General features: G+C 49.2%; 1 protein-coding gene across 5 annotated transcripts in view; it reads left to right on the top strand.

The window, feature by feature from the left end:
* dpp10 (dipeptidyl-peptidase 10 (non-functional)) overlaps window positions 1-19,752 on the top strand; it is a 105,580-nt gene that overhangs the window by 82,443 nt on the left and 3,385 nt on the right. For all 5 annotated transcript variants that reach the window (XM_086219493.1, XM_086219491.1, XM_086219494.1 and 2 more), the window contains exons 6-23: window positions 3,103-3,155; window positions 3,858-3,939; window positions 5,240-5,360; window positions 6,167-6,321; window positions 7,276-7,373; window positions 8,726-8,849; window positions 9,959-9,997; window positions 11,320-11,427; window positions 12,686-12,777; window positions 12,922-12,969; window positions 13,305-13,426; window positions 16,746-16,790; window positions 17,573-17,671; window positions 17,779-17,848; window positions 18,275-18,469; window positions 18,561-18,615; window positions 18,804-18,903; window positions 19,026-19,084. In XM_086219493.1, the coding sequence (XP_086075619.1) occupies window positions 3,103-3,155; window positions 3,858-3,939; window positions 5,240-5,360; window positions 6,167-6,321; window positions 7,276-7,373; window positions 8,726-8,849; window positions 9,959-9,997; window positions 11,320-11,427; window positions 12,686-12,777; window positions 12,922-12,969; window positions 13,305-13,426; window positions 16,746-16,790; window positions 17,573-17,671; window positions 17,779-17,848; window positions 18,275-18,469; window positions 18,561-18,615; window positions 18,804-18,903; window positions 19,026-19,084 (1,665 nt within the window). The remainder of the gene's footprint in view (window positions 1-3,102; window positions 3,156-3,857; window positions 3,940-5,239; window positions 5,361-6,166; window positions 6,322-7,275; window positions 7,374-8,725; window positions 8,850-9,958; window positions 9,998-11,319; window positions 11,428-12,685; window positions 12,778-12,921; window positions 12,970-13,304; window positions 13,427-16,745; window positions 16,791-17,572; window positions 17,672-17,778; window positions 17,849-18,274; window positions 18,470-18,560; window positions 18,616-18,803; window positions 18,904-19,025; window positions 19,085-19,752) is intronic.

Genomic DNA, 19,752 nt, shown 5'->3' on the forward strand with positions numbered 1-19,752 from the left:
GTTTGTGACATGACGCTGTCAGATCCTGAAGACTTGGACTTCGTCTCTGTTCCACCGGTACAGAGAGGTCTGTTTTTTGCAGTTCTATGCTCATCCGGCTCACATTTCCCTGTTTGGTCCTGCTCACCATCGCTGTCACACGCGCTGCCGCTGGAAACCCAACCTGTCGTAGAAAAGGTGAATGTTGTAAGAACAGCACAACCCTGCAGCGCTGTGCAGCAGTTGCTCGTTTTTCTTCGTATTGCAGTGTTGTAGCGTCACCACTCGCTAAGTCGTCCAGTGTGAGCTAATGCTGCATTCCCCAAATGGTCCTGAGGCTCAAACACAGCTAGCACTTCTGTTGTTGTCTGAAATGAACTGTGGATCAACAAGTGACGCCGCGGTCATGCACACACCTGTGTGAGACCCGTTGTGGCGTCGGTGCTGAAACTCCTCCAAACACAAGCTTGAGCTCTCTCACAGGTGTGTTGGCAGGGCACCAGAGATCTAAATATTCAAGTATCTTTCTAAAATGGCCCCTGAAAGTGGGCTGCCAAGGGAAGCCAAAGCTTGCTAACACGTGACAGAGGGGGCGGAGCAACTAAATTAGACATGTACAATAGGGCAGAAATACGAGGGAACGGGCCAAAAAATACTTTTGAAAATAGATCAATAATTACAGAAATGTTAATATATAAATGAATAAGCCAGTGACTCACTGGGATGTTACACAATCGGCCAGTGCACTTGCCCCCTGCTGGTCACTAGGAAGAAATCAGATGGCGAGCTCCTGTGCAGCGAGTCTGTGGTGCTGAGAGTTTTGAGTGTTGTAGGTCCGTCCGTGCTCCCACCATCTCCATGTCATCACCGTTGGTTCGTACAGGCTTTGAACACGTAAATCCCTCCACACTGACAGGCTGAAGCCTTGAGCAGGTCAAGTTAGTGGATCTGCAGGAGACAAGGTGCCACAGGAAGCTCTTGTAGCCGTACGGATCTGTCAGATTACGTTATCGGCCTGCATTCATACCTGGGAGTGATTAAGCTTGACAAAAGCTCATAATCTCTGGGATTCCTGTTTGTCACGTCTGACAACAGCCTGGTATTTTTAGTCTTGTAAAGCTCTTCATCTTCCTCCTTATCAGTGTGTAGATGTCATCTCCTGACATCTTGGTGGATCAGCAGGTTAAATCGTACACCAGCAACCTGATGGGGGATGTTTTTGACATGTGACTCCTGGTCTTGGTGTGATTTAATCATCTCTTCCATTTCCTGTGAGGGCACAGAGAAGAGCTGGTTGCGTGGGAGAGGACCGACTGATTCACTACTCTTCTGCTCTCTGGAACCACATGTCAAGGTGTTGCTGGCTGCCAGTGCAAACATTGGCTTTGTCTGGAAAAGACGAACAGCAGAATGTTCCCCGCTGGACTGGTTTGGTCCTGAACTACTGGGAGCTACCAGATGTCATTCTGGTCATGGGTTTGGTGATACATATCGTGAGAATACGTTTTTAGGGGCATCTTCAGTCTTTGTTCAGCACTGATGTGGGAGTCAGGATACACAGGTTAGGAAACGTGCTGCGAAGAATCAAGCCTGGAATCGAACCTGCGACTTGCTGGAGGCTGCAGCTGTGCGGTCGGGACCGGAACCATTTCACTGCAGGGATGTCTGATGTCGAAGAAGCCAGGACAAAGGCTGACAGAGTGCAGCACTGATTCATCCGTCCACTCATCCATCCATCCACCCATCCATCCACCCATTCATCCGTCCACTCATCTACCCACTCATCCATCCATTCATCCATCCATTCATCCATCCATTTTCTATACCCCTTATCCTTTAAGGGTCACGGGGTGGGGGGTGGGGTGGAGCCTATCCCAGGTGACATTGGGTGAGAGGCGTGGTTCACCCTGGACGGGTCACCAGTCTGGGGGGAAATGTACTTTTGTAGTCCAGTTGGAAGACAGCATGTCAGGGATGTTTGTAGTCCAACAGGAGCTGGACTACAAATCCCAAGGTGCTCCATGTGAGTAGGCTGGCAGCCTCCACCATCGGTGTGTGAGTGAGAATGAATGGGTGAATAAGGCGTAACATTACATCCATTACACTCGATCAGAAACGTTCTTCCCCTCCTAGGTTTATTGATGAATATCGGCCAAAATAGAGGGTATGTTCCTTCCTGCCTCAAGGGCTGATGGGAGGACGCACAGGAGAAGGATTGAGGGGCGTCACAGATGGACGTGGCGCCCACCTGCTCTCTTAGACAGCCACTGACTATCCCACTGATGTCAGATGTTCTGATGAGAACCAGCAGCTGCGCGTCTAATGGTGAGACTGTAAATACATCTCAGATGGGCTGCTTTGATTGGCGGCTGCTGCTTCAGGGACGATGCCTGCTGGTATGAATGTTCGCCAGCACGGACGCCATTGTGCCGCTGTTCAAGTTGTCAAGTGGCCGCGTCCCTGAGAGCTGCTGGGCGGGACCTTTGAGGTGTCAATGGAGAGGAGATATTAGAAGAATAGCAGCAGACATGCTAACCAACAAACAACAGCCAACACATCACGTTTCTCTTCAGGAAGCAGGGCTGAACCTGCCGTTGATGTCGTTCACGTCATCACGATTGATGTCATCATAACTGGTTGGGAACATCTTGTGACCCGTCTCCCGAAGGAGGTCCAGGACCACGTCAGTAGAAAATATCGTCAGCAGCAGAATCAGTCTTACCTTGTCGGACGTTGACAGCAGAATCGGTCGTCCCCCTTCTGGAGCTGGGAGCATCCAGGTGATGACATCAGAGCGTCTCGGTCCTGTAGGTGACTGCGTGAGTGTCATCTTCACAATAAAAGCGTGAAGATGTGGGCCCGTGCGTCAAGGAGCCTTCAAGTCTGTGATTGTCAGCCAGAGCATCCTGTCGTCTCGCGGCGCTGAGTCGACCTGCAGCTGTCACCCGTGCAAATTGCTTTGTCTGCAGATTGTATCAGCGAGAAGCACCGGCAGCGGCTTTGATGTCTTCTTCCTTTTCGTTTCTTTGTCATGATGTCATTATCTGTGGCGCTGCTGCTGCTCTTGTTAATGTGTCACACAGCCATCTTTAATCTCGCTCCCTCTGCTTCCCTCTGCTCCAGGTTTACCGCCACTCCTACATGGCGTCCTACAGCATCTACAACATTCACACGCGGTGAGTGTTGAATGAAGCAGCCTGTGAGGTAAAAGCACAGATGAGACCGTTATGAAAGGCTCAGAGCAAAGAACATGAGTGGAGGATTCCTCACTCCAGATGTAATCTGATTACTGCAACACAAGCAGAGTTGCAGTGTCTCAGGTGTGATGAAAAAATATGAGATTCATTTTAAAAAAAGAAATAGACCTCCTCATCCACGAGTTCAGCCGTGAGGGAATGAACGTAAGGATACATTATTTTTAAGACATGATGAACGCAGCCTGACGAGCAAAGAAATACTCAGCGTCACGGTAAATCAGTTCAAAGTAGGATTCCAGATGTGTTATTTCACGTAGCGGGAACAGCAGATGTCAAATGAAGTGAGCTTAAGAAGTTAGCGTGGCGGGGATCCTGCATGGCTACATGCTAGCAGTCAACAGTCGTGTTGTGCATGTTTGCGTGTTTCCGTCAGCCTTCGGGGTGATTGGCCCTCGTCGTGTGAGCCAGGCTGCTACGCAGAAATGTGATTCTTTAGCTCCAGTTTCACCTCCATCACTGGCAACAGCAGGTCACTGACTTTTGTCAACTAAAAGAAGGAAAGATTTCAAAGTGAAGCGACTTGATGCCACGAACGACAGATCGATGTGTGTGTCTGTGTGCACGTGCGTGTGGTTATCCACCTGTTGGCCTCATTGATGATGTCATCATGTGTGTCTGCAGGGAGGTTTGGGAGCTGGACCCTCCTGAGGTGGTGAACTCGGTCCTGCAGTACGCCGCCTGGGGAGTTCAAGGCCAACAGCTGGTCAGAAGCCGTCGGCCTGTGTTTACTGTAGTTTCCCTCCAGTGGGTGGTAACCAGAGCTCAGTCAGCTGACGCTCGTGATTGTCAAGTGTTTGTTGTCAAGGAGAAACGAGTGGCCATCATGCAGACTGTCATTTTATGGTATTTGACTGGATTCACCAACAATTGGACGGCGCCACACTGAATCAGTAATTAACACACTAAAGGTCACATGGCTTCTTTCTGTCATGAAGTGGACGCCCTCACGCCTCTGCACCGCAGCCTGACTCTGACTTCATCAGCTGGTCGGGACAGGAGAATTGCATCAGGAAAATGGATGCTTGGTTCTGTGTCCCGGGGCTTTTCAACGTCCTCATGTAAAGTAACGATGTAGACGATCTGGTGCTGCAGGTGCAGGTGGCAGCGCGGGATCTCACCCCCCACAGAGAGCCTCCAGCTGCCTGCCGGATCCAGCATCAAATATTTAGCAGTCAGAAAGAGGACCTGATCCGTCCCAGGACAGGAGTCTGGTCCGGCACAGTTTGGCGCGAGGCTGAAATCGTAACGCTGTAATCTCCTGGAAATGGGAGTCCATGTACTTATAGAGATGACACAGCTTGTTACGTCTCTACGATAACTCTCTTATCTGAAGAAACTTTGTGTGGTGCGTTGGTCCTGTTATTGAGATGAATCCATCTGGTGCTGATGAGAAAATGCCGTAAATAACGGCCTGTCTCTGCTGAGGAGGTCCCTGGAGGTCAGGAGCCATCTTTATTCAGGCATCAGCAGAGCGTCCTTTGTCCTTCCAACTTCCCACTCGACCGTGAATTCAAACTGGTGTGATTTTGACTCCCAGTCTCAGATTAAAGTAACGTCCGCCTACAGGAGCATAAACTGCGTACCCGACGCGGCTCTGGTCTCTTCCTGCTCCTGATGTTTGGCTCAAACTGGTCCTGTCTCTCCGATGTGATCAGTCCTGTAGTCCTATAATTCTCGAAGCTGATTATTGTCATTCCTCACTCCTGTTAATTAGCCGATCTATTTGCAGATGGCGTGTTTGAATGCCATCAGCTGTTCCTGTCAATAATTGTTTCTCTGAAGCTCCGGTGAAGACGTGGCGCTGTGGTGATGAGGTCTTTGGTGGCTTCCAGCCAGACAGCAGAACGTGCGCACACAAGCTTTTCACTGCGTCTCCTTTCTCTTAATTTTGTCCGAGCTCAGACTTGAAAGGCCAGAAAACGATTCTGTTTCCGTCTCAGACGGACCGACAAGGTGGGAGAGGCGGCTGTGTGACTGTGTCTGTGTGGGCTTCATCCTTCCAGATCTACATATTTGAAAATAACATCTACTACCAGTCGGACGTGAGGAGCAACTCGCTCAGGCTGACGTCCTCAGGGAAGGAGGGCGTCGTCTTCAACGGCATCGCTGACTGGCTCTATGAAGGTGCGTCCAACACGCCTGCAGTTCACATGTTTGTGCAGGAGGAGCGCGGGAGACTCAGGTATGAGGCGGGGACCTCTGGGGCCCCTCACAGCCACCGTCCACTTGCCTGTTGGGTTTATTTCACTGTGATTAATGACACAAGGAGCTTCTCAAAGTGGGTCTGCACGCGGTTTGATTTTCCTTCCTGAGGAAATCATTTTATCATCATGGTCATTGGTGACAGCAGGGATGAGAGCAGCCGGCCTGGCCTCTCCTGGTCCCACCGGCCTGGCCTCTCCTGGTCCCGCCGGCTTGGCCTCTCCTGGTCCCGCCGGCCTGGCCTCTACTGGTCCCGCCGGCCTGGCCCTCTCCTGGTCCCACCGGCCTGGCCTCTCCTGGTCCCGCCGGTGAGACCTGAAAGCAAACAGTCTGTTCACACTTGTCAGCTCTGGCGGGTCTCAACGGAGAGGAGAAGATGATGTAAATCTTAAAATTCTGGCAGGAAATCTTAATAAGTGCGTTTAAGGACTGTGGTCTTTGATCCCTCCTCTTCGACTCTGCTGCTAACCTGTCTGACCCTGGACTCTCCACGCTTTCACCCCCCCGCACATCAGGGCCACCGTTTGTGTCCTGCGCCAACATCTATAGGAGGTTGGTCTGGTTGAACCGGACCCCTTTATGGGACCGTGGGTCTGGTTCCTGATGGCTGATGCTGGCGTTCCAGAATTGTGCTTGTTGATGATTCCTGGGTGTTTCTAACTGAGACTGCGGTGGTTCAGGCTCCTGCCAAGTGTGCACCTGCCTAATGTCAGTGTCTGCTCCTTCAGAGGAGATCCTTCAGACCCACGTGGCTCACTGGTGGTCACCCGACGGGGAGAGGCTAGCCTTCCTGGTCCTCAACGACAGTCTGGTTCCCAACATGGCTCTACCCCGCTTCACCGGGACCGTGTATCCTAAAGGAAAGCAGTACCCCTACCCCAAGGTGAGCATCAGAGGGCCCGAGCAGAGCAGCACCGCTAATGTCTTTTTTGTCAGTTATAAAATGTTCTCACACACATTTGTTCTTCCACACTACAGAACGTAATTAAGCCTCAGTGCCGTCCATGACTCCTGGATGTCTGGAACATGAAAGCCTCAGTGATTGGCCATCAGTCGTTCCTGTGCTGCTTTATGATCGTAGCAAAACACCGACAGTCAAACCAGCCGCGTGGCTGCCAGTCCAGTTTCACATCCACTCAAAATCAAACCCAGCTCAGTTTTGTTGATGCTGTTTACAGCAGCTTATTTCCTCCTGAAGTGGAATTAAATTGTTACCAAAGTTAATGATGTTAGATTTGCTCTTGTGACCTTTGCAGTCATTACTGTGATGACTTTTTCTCGAGTGCACCAGCGAGCGTTTAGCTTGTAGCAGGGGAGACAAACACAACCACAACAGCCGGTAAACACAGCAGCTGGGCTCCCACCTCAGCTGCTGCACGTCTGCTGCTTCATTTGTGTCTTTTTCCTCATCGTGACAATTAAATGTCAAGTTTTTTCAGCACTTGAATCCATGAAGCTGGAAGATTCCTGGGGGCGGCACCAGTGGCTCCGCTCACCTGCTGGTGTCGCACTGAAGGCAGCAGCCGCTCCTCAAACATGCCAGAAATTATCCTCAGAAGCTAAAGATGAACGCTGGTGTCTGACGGAGGGTTTGTCCTCCAGCGCACGTGGAACAACATTCAGATGTTGTGATTGTAACCTGGATTTGTGTTCTTTCAGCCTGCGGCGTGTTCTGAGACAGGTTCTCAGCAGTAACACAGGTGCCAGCATCTACCTGTGTGGGCTTTTACAGAATTCTTCATGCTAACTCACCTCATCACTGCAGCGCTTGATGGGTGGTGGATCAGTGATGATGTTGAGCTTGAGCCTGAAGTCTGGACGATGTGTCTGCGTGCAGGCTGGCCAACCCAACCCGGCGGTGAAGCTGTACGTGGTCAATCTTTACGGGCCGACGCACACGCTGGAGCTGATGCCCCCGGAGAGCCTCAAACTACGGTGAGAAGAGAACACCGCCGCTGCCGCCACCACCGTAGCGCTTTGTCTGTCAAATGCATGCCAAAGACGCCTGGTGCTTCCAGCCCAGCGCTGCTCCAAATCTCTAGCCAGACTCTTCTCTTCTGTTGTTCCCAAATGGTGGAACCAACTACTGAACTCTGTGCGTTCTGCTGAGTCCCTTTCTACTTTTAAGAGTCAATTGAAGACTCAATTGTTCAGAGAGCACCGAGGCACTGAACCTGACTCTGCTCCTCTTTGGGGTAGAATCAGTCAGAGGGTCCAAGACCCAGCACTTAGTGACCATGTAGCACTAACTGGGTTGTGTCATGTTGTATGTTTGTTATATAAAAAAAAAAAAAAAAAGTGGGGGGGGGGGGGGCGACACTTTTTCTGCCACTAGATGGCAGTACCTGTGACCAAATCACAACTGAAGCACTTTTGCGCTTCCTATGGACTTTTCCTTAATTAAGTCTAAATTCTTGCTTGTGTTGAACGTCGCTTTGGACAAAAGCGTCTGCTAAATGAAACTGTAGAATTGTAGAATTGTAGAATTGTAGAATTGTAGAATTGTAGGATTGTAGAATTGTAGAATTGTAGGATTGTAGGATTGTAGAATTGTAGAATTGTAGGATTGTAGGATTGTAGGATTGTAGAATTGTAGAATTGTAGGATTGTAGAATTGTAGAATTGTAGGATTGTAGAATTGTAGAATTGTAGAATTGTAGGATTGTAGAATTGTAGGATTGTAGGATTGTAGAATTGTAGGATTGTAGAATTGTAGAATTGTAGGATTGTAGGATTGTAGAATTGTAGGATTGTAGGATTGTAGAATTGTAGGATAGTAGAATTGTAGAATTGTAGGATTGTAGAATTGTAGAATTGTAGGATTGTAGAATTGTAGGATTGTAGGATTGTAGAATTGTAGAATTGTAGGATTGTAGAATTGTAGAATTGTAGGATTGTAGGATTGTAGGATTGTAGAATAAACTTTAGAATTGGCTGCTTTGGCAAACTTTGACAACTTAAACACGAGAGGCGATGAGGCAGCCGGAGCCCTGCTGTCTTTGAGTGGCGCGTGACGAGACATCACAGGCTGCCGTGCGACGGCCACGTAATCCGCTTAAGTCTTTAGGATCAGGAAGCAGGAAGTTAATGGTCATCCTTGACGCGGACTCATCTCGCCCCCATTTTCAGGAACATTCAGTTTGAGTCTTCCAGCTTCACACGGCTGGAGAGCAGCCTCAGCTTTAGCACCTCTGAATGGCTGCGACTCTTCAGTGTAGCTGAAATACTCATCAAGCACTCTTTCTCCTTGTGTTAAGGTGGAATTAACCCTGGTGCTTGTCTCTCAGGGAGCATTACGTGATGATGGTGAAATGGATCAGCAAGACCAGGACGTCGGTCAGGTGGTTGAACCGAGCCCAGAACATCTCCATCCTGACTGTGTGTGACACCACCACTGGAGCCTGCGTCACGGTGTGTGTGTGTGTGTGTGAGTGTGTGTGTGTGTGTGTGTGTGTGTGTGTATGTCAGTACAGTTCTATATTTACGATGAGATTTGTTCTCAAGGTGGTTTGGAGAACGCAGCCCCTGCAGCTCAGTATGTGGCCATCCAGGTCCGACTCTCAAGTCCAAAGATGTTCTTCGTTCTGCTCTTGCGTGTTGAACGTCCGTGTGTGCCTGTTTCTTCAGAACACGTCTGACAGCTTTGGATCTTTATCTCCGTTCCAATTTAAAACACAAGCGTGTGTGGCGTTTGCAGCACGTCAGCTCTGTTTTTGCTGTTCTCACTGAGACGTTCATTCGTTGTTGGCAGAATTTTAAATGGAAGTGATGAACTGTAGAAAACGAATATGAGGCAAGGACAGCGCTCCAGAGGAACTCTGAGAGTGTGTCATTAACTGCCTCCCTTGTAGATTCAGCACCCTGCTTTGTTAGAGTGACTGGGGTGTGTAAATATCATAATTTCAAGCTTTGATTTTGTTATTTTCCCTGAAGGAAACGTACTTGGACTCATCGAGGACTGTCAGAAAGATGAAAACCTGCCGATACGCTGTGTTTTCAGTCCCTGACAGTGGTGACGCTCTGAGGGTGCTGGACCCAGCACATTGTTCCTGTCTGCTGTGTTCTACCCGTTAAAGAGGATCAAAGCGTAAAGACAACAGTGGTTCATCTGTTGGTGGTGAGGCGGCTTTGAGGGGCTCATTCCTCAGCTCAGCGGGTTGAAATGCATCATCGCGTTCTGGTTCTCCTTAATACACAAAGCCTTTATAACACCTGATGAACACATCTGGTGTTAACGTATGAATCAGCGTATTTGAATGGAACCAGTGGGTAGCTGGCGACCCTCCCCCTGGTTCTCGCTGTGACCAGACTTGAACGAACCTGTCTTTTAGAGTTTATGTTCTGTGGAGAACTCTGAGGAAGAAAAAGGAAAAAAAACAATGGCAGAGAACAAAGTGTTTAGTGCAAATAAGAAATGATCATCGTGCATCCCTGCGCTGTTGTTCATGACTAACCAGACGCCGGTTGTGTGAAAGGGAGGTCCGTGTGAATTAACGTCTTTGCTCTGACATCTCTTTTAGAGACATGAAGAAACCTCGGAGCTCTGGCTGTCCAAGCAGGTGAGGCTCTCTCCCTCACACATGGCGTTCTCCAGACTTTTCAAGAACGCGCTGCAGTGCTGCTTTGTAGCCACTCACATTTCTGCAAACAGCTCCGTTCACCCCCCCATTCCTCCAACTGCTGAGCAGCAGATGGACGGACTCATGCAGACCCTCCATTCAATAGACGGCAGAGAGAGACTGCAGGGAGTTGTAGTCCTTCCTGCTGCTGCTGCTCTGCTTCAGCTGGAAAAATGTCTGAAATACAGAGGGAAACATTGTTGGACGAGCGTAGAGAGCAGCACAGGAGGAAGTATGTGAGGGACGACTGTGGTATATTGGAGGGTCACTCTGCAGCCTGTGGAGAACCAAACCAGCTGAACCAGGGGAGGCCCGGCTTGTTGCTAGCAGCAGTGTTTCCTCTCTGTGGCTACGCTAACTTCCCGTTCATCCACCTGCAGGCAAAATGAATATTTGTTCATAAAAAATGTCCCACAGAACTGTTTTCATTGGGTACAGAGGCTATTATCACACAGCAGCACTCAGTGACGTCACTGGTAACTCTGAAATCATAGAGGAGATACACACACACACACACACACACACACACACACACACACACACACATACATACATACACATATATATATATATATATATATATATATATACGTATGTATGTATGCTAAAGAGTAAAAAAAATTAAAAAAAATAAAACACATCTAGACAACCCACACAGAAGGGAGCTGAGACCCATGCTAGTTAGCTTAGCATAATGAGTGGTAGAAGCTGAAGTGTTAGCATAGCCCTGTCAAAAGTCCATCCGTCCATCGTCTTCCACTTATTCCTGTTTAGGGTCGCGGGGAGGTGGGGGGGTGGAGCCTATCCCAGCAGCCTTCCCCCTGGACAGGTCACCAGTCCATAGCAGGGCCAACACATAGAGACAGACAACCATTGGCTCTCCCAGCCACGCCTACAGTCAATTTAGAGTCTGGATTAACCTGGTCCCTCTTGATGTCTTTGGACTGTGGAGGAAGCTGGAGTACCAGAGAGAACCCAGCAGGAACAGGGAGAACATGGAGACTCACCCAGAAAGACCCCGTGCTGCAGCCGGGGCTCCACCCACAACCTTCTTGATGGGGGCCACAGGGAGGACCACTGCTCCACCAGGCCGCCTCTGTCAAAAGTCACTGAATAGTATTTTGTCCAAAATGTCTTTTCCTGCTTTCATGGATTGAGGGTTGTGTATGTTTGTTGTGGAATAATTCAACATAACAGGAAATTGTAATTTAGAATCAGACACGCAGCCGGAACTACTTTCCTGACTTCTTTGTTCTCTGCAGAATCAAGAACCAGTGTTCTCCAAAGACGGACAAAGATTCTTCTTGACCGTTCCAGTCAAACAAGGAGGACGTGGAGAGTTTCATCACATCGCCATGCTCACCACACAGGTGACGGTCCGCCGCTGCTTCTCTGTCGACCTCAGGGTGTGCAGGGTTAGTTGACAGCCATCAGGCTGATGTGACCGGACCTGCTGGAGGGTGGAGCATGAGCCACAGAAGAACCAGTATTACTTTGGAGGCTATGAGATTCAACAAAAAGAGAAAGGGTTCAGGCAGAGGTGCGAGGCTGTGGATCTTGAGAGTTACAGAGCTGCTCACCCCAGAAGCCGTTGCAAACACCCTTCCAGGTCTGTCTCAGAGAAGTACGCCTCGTGACTCTCTGACTGTTTAGTCTTTGCTAGCAAACTTAGAACTGACATCAGTAAACACGGTTTCTTAACAGAGAAGGAAGACGTGACAGCAGCAGAACCATGGCGGGAACTCATGGAACAGTTGATGAAGCAGTCGTGTGTGTGTGAACATGTGTGTTTGTGTTCTCTGCAGGTTTTAAACTGCGGAGCACATTGATCGGACTTAGAATGAGGGGGAACCAAGTGTGACAGCACATTAGCATCTCCTGTTAGCATGTTAGCCAGCTAGTCAGCCGTGCAGCTTTGCTCTGAAGAGCTGATGTTAACCTTCACATCATTGGCTGTCTGTTTCTGTGTTCACTCGTGCTTTCACGGTTCTTCTGCTTTATCACGTTCTTACCAACACAGGCTAGCTTTTAGCTAACAGCTGTCGATTGAAGTATCCTGGATGATAACTCAGTCCTTAATTACCCCAGCAACACATAATTAAGCTCTTGGTTGGTCTACGCATCCCCCTGGGATCCCCTGAAGGACAACTAGTACAAGCTCACGTTGCACCATTGGCCCTCCATCTACCACGACAGCAGCCGTGTGGTTGGTGCACCAGCTGGAACTCTGATCCTGTTCTAGTGGGATCACATACGTTGTCTTGTTTGCTTGAGGTGTGATGTCACTGGGTTCCCGTCCATCTGTCCCACTCCAGCTAACCTGATACCTCAGGAACGTCCACTGGGACTTGAGGATGGACAGGAGAGGAGAGTCAGCTTCCCTAGACTTCACTCAAAGTGAAGACTTGAACTATTCTGCCAACTGTAGCTGCTGGAGTGGTTCATGTTTGCTGTCGTTCTGACCACACACACACACACACACACACACACACACACACACACACACACACACACACACACACACACTGCCTACACTCCTGGAGATTTACCCAAACCTGAACCAGTGACCCACATGCAGAGCAGCGCTGGCAGGAGGCCCCGACTCACTCACTCCCCTGTTTGTCTCAGTTCAGAGCAGATCAGAACGAAGTCCGGCACCTGACGTCAGGGAACTGGGAGGTGACCAAGATCATCGCCTACGACGAAAACACAGACAACCTGTGAGTTGAAAGTTTCTTCTAGAAACATCTAGAATACCTGAGTAGAACGTAGCAGTCCTGCTGCTGCTGTTGCTCCTCAAACATCTCAACTCCTGTGAGACAAGAAACCAGAGTCAAGTTCATGTTGTTGTTTCCTCCTGGCAGATACTTCCTGAGTACGGAGGGTTCGCCACGGCGGAGGCAACTTTTCAGGTTTGTACTAGTACTCATACTCTGGTGGTGGTCGCAGTCCTGAAGGGTGCTGTCAACTTGTTTGATCTCACTCATCAGAGATGTCAAACGTCTTCACGACGCCAGCGTCACACACACCTCTGAGATCAGAGCCTGGTGATGTCACGGGGGGCGTGTCTTCAGTCATCAGACTTTGGTCTGGAACCTGAATATTCTAGAAGCATCTCATGTAAACGCTTTGATGGGTGTTGAATAATCGTCGTTCATGTAAAAGAGCAGAGAAGAGAGATGAGCGCAGCTGGACAGATGAAGAGCTCATCGGCTCCCTGATTAATGAGGCTTCTTCTGTCTTTCAGTGTGAAGACGGTGGGCTTGTTCCCTCGCCAGTGTCTCACCTGTGAGCTGAACAAAGCTCACTGCCTGTACTTTGACGCCTCGCTCAGCCCCACCCACCAGCACGTCATCCTCCACTGTAAAGGTGCCACCTCACACATGCTAACAGCACGCCGTAGAACAGTTTGTCGTCTCTCAGTGAGAGGTGTGGAATCAAAGCAGGTCGGCATCGATCAGACAAGAACCGCGTTCCTGTTCCCAAAAGCGATAGAGATCCTGGGTTGGGACTCTGCCTCCATTTGGACAAGGGACTGCTCAGTTTAGCCAACATACACAACCAATGTGTGTGCATGGTGGAACTCTGATGTGTGCCTTTATCAGGGTCAGCCACTCCAGATTGGGATTATTTGTGAGAGCTGTCAGGCAATTTGGGTGTGTAATTAACCATCCATCCTGCAAGGGATTAATAAATGATTTCTCTGCTCTTCTCAACTCTGTTCTGCTCTGCTCTACTCTACTCTGTTCTGCTCTGCTCTACTCTACTCTGTTCTGCTCTGCTCTACTCTGTTCTTTTCTACTCTGCTCTACTCTACTCTGTTCTGCTCTAATCAACTCTGCTCTACTCTGTTCTGCTCTACTCAACTCTGCTCTACTCTGTTCTGCTCTACTCTTTTCTGCTCTACTCTACTCTGTTCTGCTCTACTCAACTCTGCTCTACTCTGTTCTGCTCTACTCTGCTCTACTCTACTCTACTCTGCTCTACTCTGTTCTGCTCTGCTCTGCTCTACTCTACTCTGTTCTGCTCTGCTCTACTCTACTCTGTTCTGCTCTGTTCTGCTCTACTCTGCTCTACTCTGTTCTGCTCTGTTCTGCTCTACTCTACTCTACTCTGTTCTGCTCTGTTCTGCTCTACTCTGCTCTTCTCTGTTCTGCTCTACTCTGCTCTACTCTGTTCTGCTCTGTTCTGCTCTACTCTGCTCTACTCTGTTCTGCTCTGTTCTGCTCTACTCTGTTCTGCTCTACTCTGCTCTACTCTGTTCTGCTCTGCTCTACTCTACTCTGTTCTGCTCTGCTCTACTCTGTTCTTTTCTACTCTGCTCTACTCTACTCTGTTCTGCTCTACTCAACTCTGCTCTACTCTGTTCTGCTCTACTCAACTCTGCTCTACTCTGTTCTGCTCTACTCTGTTCTGCTCTACTCTACTCTGTTCTGCTCTACTCAACTCTGCTCTACTCTGTTCTGCTCTACTCTGTTCTGCTCTACTCTGCTCTACTCTACTCTGCTCTACTCTGTTCTGCTCTGCTCTGCTCTACTCTACTCTGTTCTGCTCTGCTCTACTCTACTCTGTTCTGCTCTGCTCTACTCTACTCTGTTCTGCTCTGCTCTACTCTACTCTGTTCTGCTCTACTCTGTTCTGCTCTGTTCTGCTCTACTCTGCTCTACTCTGTTCTGCTCTACTCTGCTCTTCTCTGTTCTGCTCTACTCTGCTCTACTCTGTTCTGCTCTACTCTGCTCTACTCTGTTCTGCTCTGTTCTGCTCTACTCTGTTCTGCTCTGCTCTACTCTACTCTGTTCTGCTCTGCTCTACTCTGTTCTTTTCTACTCTGCTCTACTCTACTCTGTTCTGCTCTACTCAACTCTGCTCTACTCTGTTCTGCTCTACTCTGTTCTGCTCTACTCTGTTCTGCTCTACTCAACTCTGCTCTACTCTGTTCTGCTCTACTCTGTTCTGCTCTACTCTGCTCTACTCTACTCTACTCTGCTCTACTCTGTTCTGCTCTGCTCTGCTCTACTCTACTCTGTTCTGCTCTGCTCTACTCTACTCTGTTCTGCTCTGCTCTACTCTTTTCTGCTCTACTCTGCTCTACTCTACTCTGTTCTGCTCTACTCAACTCTGCTCTACTCTGTTCTGCTCTACTCTACTCTGTTGTACTCTACTCTGCTCTGTTCTGCTCTACTCTGTTCTGCTCTACTCTTGTCTGCTCTGTTCTGTTCTACTCTGCTCTGCTCTGTTCTGCTCTACTCTGCTCTACTCTGTTCTGCTCTACTCTACTCTGCTCTGCTCTACTCTACTCTACTCTGTTCTGCTCTGCTCTACTCTGTTCTGCTCTACTCTACTCTGCTCTGCTCTACTCTGCTCTACTCTTTTCTGCTCTACTCAACTCTGCTCTGCTCTACTCTACTCTACTCTGTTCTGCTCTGCTCTACTCTGTTCTGCTCTGCTCTGCTCTACTCTGTTCTGCTCTGCTCTACTCTTTTCTGCTCTACTCTGCTCTGCTCTGTTCTGCTCTGTTCTGCTCTACTATGTTCTGTTCTCCTCTTGTCTGCTCTGTTCTGCTCTACTCTGCTCTGCTCTACTCTGTTCTACTCTGCTCTACTCAACTCTACTCTGCTCTACTCTGTTCTGCTCTACTCTGCTCTACTCTGTTCTTTTCTACTCTACTCTGCTCTACTCTGTTCTGCTCTACTCTACTCTTCTCTGCTCTACTCGGCTGCTCTGCTCTACTCTACTCTGTCCTACTCAACTCTACTCTGCTCTGCACTACTCTGTTCTGTTCTGTTCTATTCTGCTCTGCTCTACTCTTCTCTTCTCTACTCAACTCTACTCTGCTCTGCACTACTCTGCTCTGCTCTGCTCTACTCTGCTCTGCTCTGTTCTGCTCTGTTCTGCTCTGCTCTACTCTACTCTGGTCTGCTCTACTCTGCTCTACTCTACTCTGTTCTGTTCTGTTCTATTCTGCTCTGCTCTACTCTTCTCTTCTCTACTCAACTCTACTCTGCTCTGCACTACTCTGCTCTGCTCTACTCTTGTCTGCTCTGTTCTGCTCTACTCTGTTCTGCTCTGCTCTACTCTAATCTGTTCTGCTCTACTCTTGTCTGCTCTGTTCTGCTCTACTCTGTTCTGCTCTGCTCTACTCTACTCTGTTCTGCTCTACTCTGCTCTACTCTACTCTGTTCTCTTCTGTTCTATTCTGCTCTGCTCTACTCTTCTCTTCTCTACTCTACTCTACTCTACTCTGCTCTGCTCTACTCTTCTCTGCCCTGCTCTACTCTACTCTGCTCTACTTAACTCTGCTGTACTCTTCTCTACTGTGCTCTACTCAACTCTACTCTGCTGTACTCTACTCTTCTCTGCTCTGTTCTGCTCGACACACCTCAACAAAAACTAGCAACAGGACAGGAAGTAGAGTCAGAGCGGCGGTCAACAAGCTGTGATTTTGACTTGTCGACACGGAGAAGAAATGTGAGGTTTCACAGGGTCTTGTAGGAAGGTCACAGGCTCAGTTATGACTTGAACTTCACTGTTGCGTCCATCCCCTCAGTGGAAACCTATGTCAGCACGTTTAAAAACATCAGTTTCATATGGAAACACTCCTGCGCTCGTTCTGCTTGTTATAATCCTCCGAGATTAGAGAGGGTTTCAGCACAGCTTTAGATTAAAATAAAAATCTTCTTCCTTCCAGGACCGGGAGCTCCGACCGTGATCCTCCACACCCTCAACACTTCAAGTAAGGATGTTTAGCTCAGCAGGCGCTGGCAGGTGTACGGTACAGTGGCCGTTTCCAGGCACGGGAGGGATTTTATTTAATCTGCATCCCAATCAGACAAACAGATGCATCCATGTTCGTAGTCGTCTGTTCAATTCTTTCTTTTGTCACGAGTGGACTGATGGACACATCCATACGGCTAATAAAAGTAGATAAACGTCACATGGGACGATCGTAGGAAATCATCAGATGAATGTAGAATATAGACACACACACACACACACACACACACACACACACACACACTGAGCACACTCTACTCTGTGTGTGTCTCCCTTTTATTTTTTCCTCCCAAAAGTTAACAGCTGTGCTGCGGAGGGCGAGCGATGCGCCTGGGGGGGCTGGCTGGAGCCTCGGTCCACAGCTGGGAGCTCCAGGCCCGCGGCGCCTTCATAATGACGCCTCTATTGATTTGGGGTTTTCCATTAGAAATGCTGGATGAGTTCCATTTCATTTAGCTGCTTTGAATGGAAAAATGAATGAATCAGAGAGTGGTGAGGAGAAATGGCGAGGCAGAAAACTGCCTCCTGACTGGAAGAACGTGCATGGAACCAGTCAGGACCAGATGAACACGAGCTGCTGAAAGGCAGCCCTGTTCACCCCAAACCACACATTTGATCCAAGTTTTGCTTTTTCTGTCATAAATGTGGATCCTAAAAGTTTGTAATGGAGCTCTGAAGGAGACGGAGGGTTAGCTTGGTCATTCGCGGTTCTTCCTGTGGAAATGTTTGCACTCTGCTCAGATTACTACATCCTGGAGAACAACTCGCTGCTGAAAGCTGCTTTGAAGTACAAAAGGATCCAGCTGACCGACTTCAGGAACGTTCCAATGGAACATTTTGGTGAGAATCAAGAGTTTCTGTTGTGTTACTGTGAGTCAGGGACGAATCTCTGGCTCACACGCGTGCATGGGATTTATGATACGTGTTGTGTTTTTGTCTCCGTGCAGACTTACCTCTGAAAGTGTCCTACCCTCCGGACTTCTCAGATTCTCGCCACTACGGGCTGCTGTTGCTGGTGTACGTACGATGAGTGAATGTTAACAGAGACGCTGCAGTTGTGATCTGACGTCAAGTCACATTTTAACACATTGTTGTGTCTATGGAGCCTCAGAAGATGAACACAAAGTTCCTGCATGAGTTTTACAAACAAAGCCGTGGAGCGTCTGGTTGGTAGCTGTAACCAGCATCAGCGGGAGCTCCTCTGTCCTCCTGATGGAGACGATCACATGATCTCGTACCCAAGTTGTTGATTCGTACAGATCTTTGTTTTGTCTTTTCATAGCCTGCTCTTGCTTTGCTGTCAGACACACCTTCAGTGTGAGGCTTCACTTCTCAGCCTGCAGCTGAGCCTGGCTCAACAGGAGCTTAGCGCCATTTACAAAGACTGACGGTGGTCGTGTCTGAGCCTGCCCTGTTCTCCTGGTGTGTTTGGTCTCTAATCAGTGACGGCGCCCCCGGTGGTCAGACTGTGAGCGACCGCTTCGGTCTCAGCTGGGACTCGGTGCTGGTCAGTTCAGACAATGTGATTGTGGCCCGTCTTGACGGGCGGGGCAGCGGCTTCCAGGGCCAGAGGGTCCTGCACGAGGTCCACCAGAGACTGGGGACGGTTGACGTTCAGGACCAGATTGCTGCGGTCGAGTACGCTGTCACACTATCTCTCTTCACATGTGAAAGTTCACGTCTGTGGATTATGACCTTTGACCTCACATCTCACTGTATGTGTCCCCAGATACATGATGAAGTTTCCATATGTCGACAAAACGCGGATAGCCGTGTTTGGAAAGGTGAGTCTGTCTTCTCTAATTAGCGAGAAAACTGATCAACTCTGTCTCATATTCAGACCACACGTTGCTGCCTAGCAACAGGCGTGTTCCTCCATGGGGAGGTGACATGCCAGCATGTGGAGAGGCTCTCCAGCAGCAGTTTCATTCAAGTGTTTGTGTTTGAAGAACTGAGTGATGTCATCCCTCAGGGTTACGGAGCCTACATAACGCTGATGATGCTCAAGTCCACCGACAGTCTCTTCAAGTGTGCATGTGCCATGTCACCGGTGAGCGACTGGAAGCTCTACGGTGAGTAGATCAGGGGATCTATCAGCTGATCAGCAAGAGAACATGTCAGGAGAACCAGGCAGGAGGTGGAAGAACACTGGGACCAGGACACTGACGTGAGCTCTGCTCTCTCATTTGTCCAGCGTCGGCGTTCTCCGAGAGATACCTGGGCATGCCTTTACGGGACGACAGCAGGTATCAGGTGTGTGCTCACACACACATACACACATCTTTAGACTCCACTTGCTGTGACATCACGAACACACCGCCAGGCTCTATGTGCTTTTCATGTTAGCGGGTTTGCGTGGCTTTGGTGGTTCTCCCGTGATCACGCCCAGGCTCTGAAGCTGCTGCCAGGCCCCCCCATCGCAGGGGTTTCCCACTGCCGAGGGAAGGGGGGAGGATCAGAATAAAACCTCGACAAGCACAGAGTCAACAACCGAACAACACATCTGTTCTGAGCAAACGCTTCCACATCTGCCAGCAGCTCCTCGTCGCATCCTCGTCTGATGCGTCTTTGCTCACGAAAGAACTCAACTTTGACGTTCCAGAGTGAAAACTCCATCCTGTTTCATCTCCCTCCTCCTCAGCCCAACTTGTTGGGGTCAGCCTGCTTGCCTGGTTGTCCAGGACACAGACGAGGGAGAAGCGTTGTGGTTTTGTAAATTAAACTGTAATGAGCAGCAGGTTCCGTCACTGTAACGTGCTGTGGTCAGGCGCTCATCAGCTTAGCTACAGACGACATCATCACGACATCTTTCCTGAAACAACAAGGTCACCATGGATCTGCTCGCTGCTCGTCGTCTTGGTTCCTGCTGGTTATAGAAGTCTTTGCTACGGCGTCAGTGGAGAACCTGCACAGGAAGTTGA

This window comes from Aulostomus chinensis, chromosome 12 (assembly GCF_037954235.1).
Source record: "Aulostomus chinensis isolate RoL2024-O1b breed Wild chromosome 12, RoL_Achi_v1.0, whole genome shotgun sequence".
In the NCBI taxonomy this organism is placed as follows: Eukaryota; Metazoa; Chordata; class Actinopteri; order Syngnathiformes; family Aulostomidae; genus Aulostomus; species Aulostomus chinensis.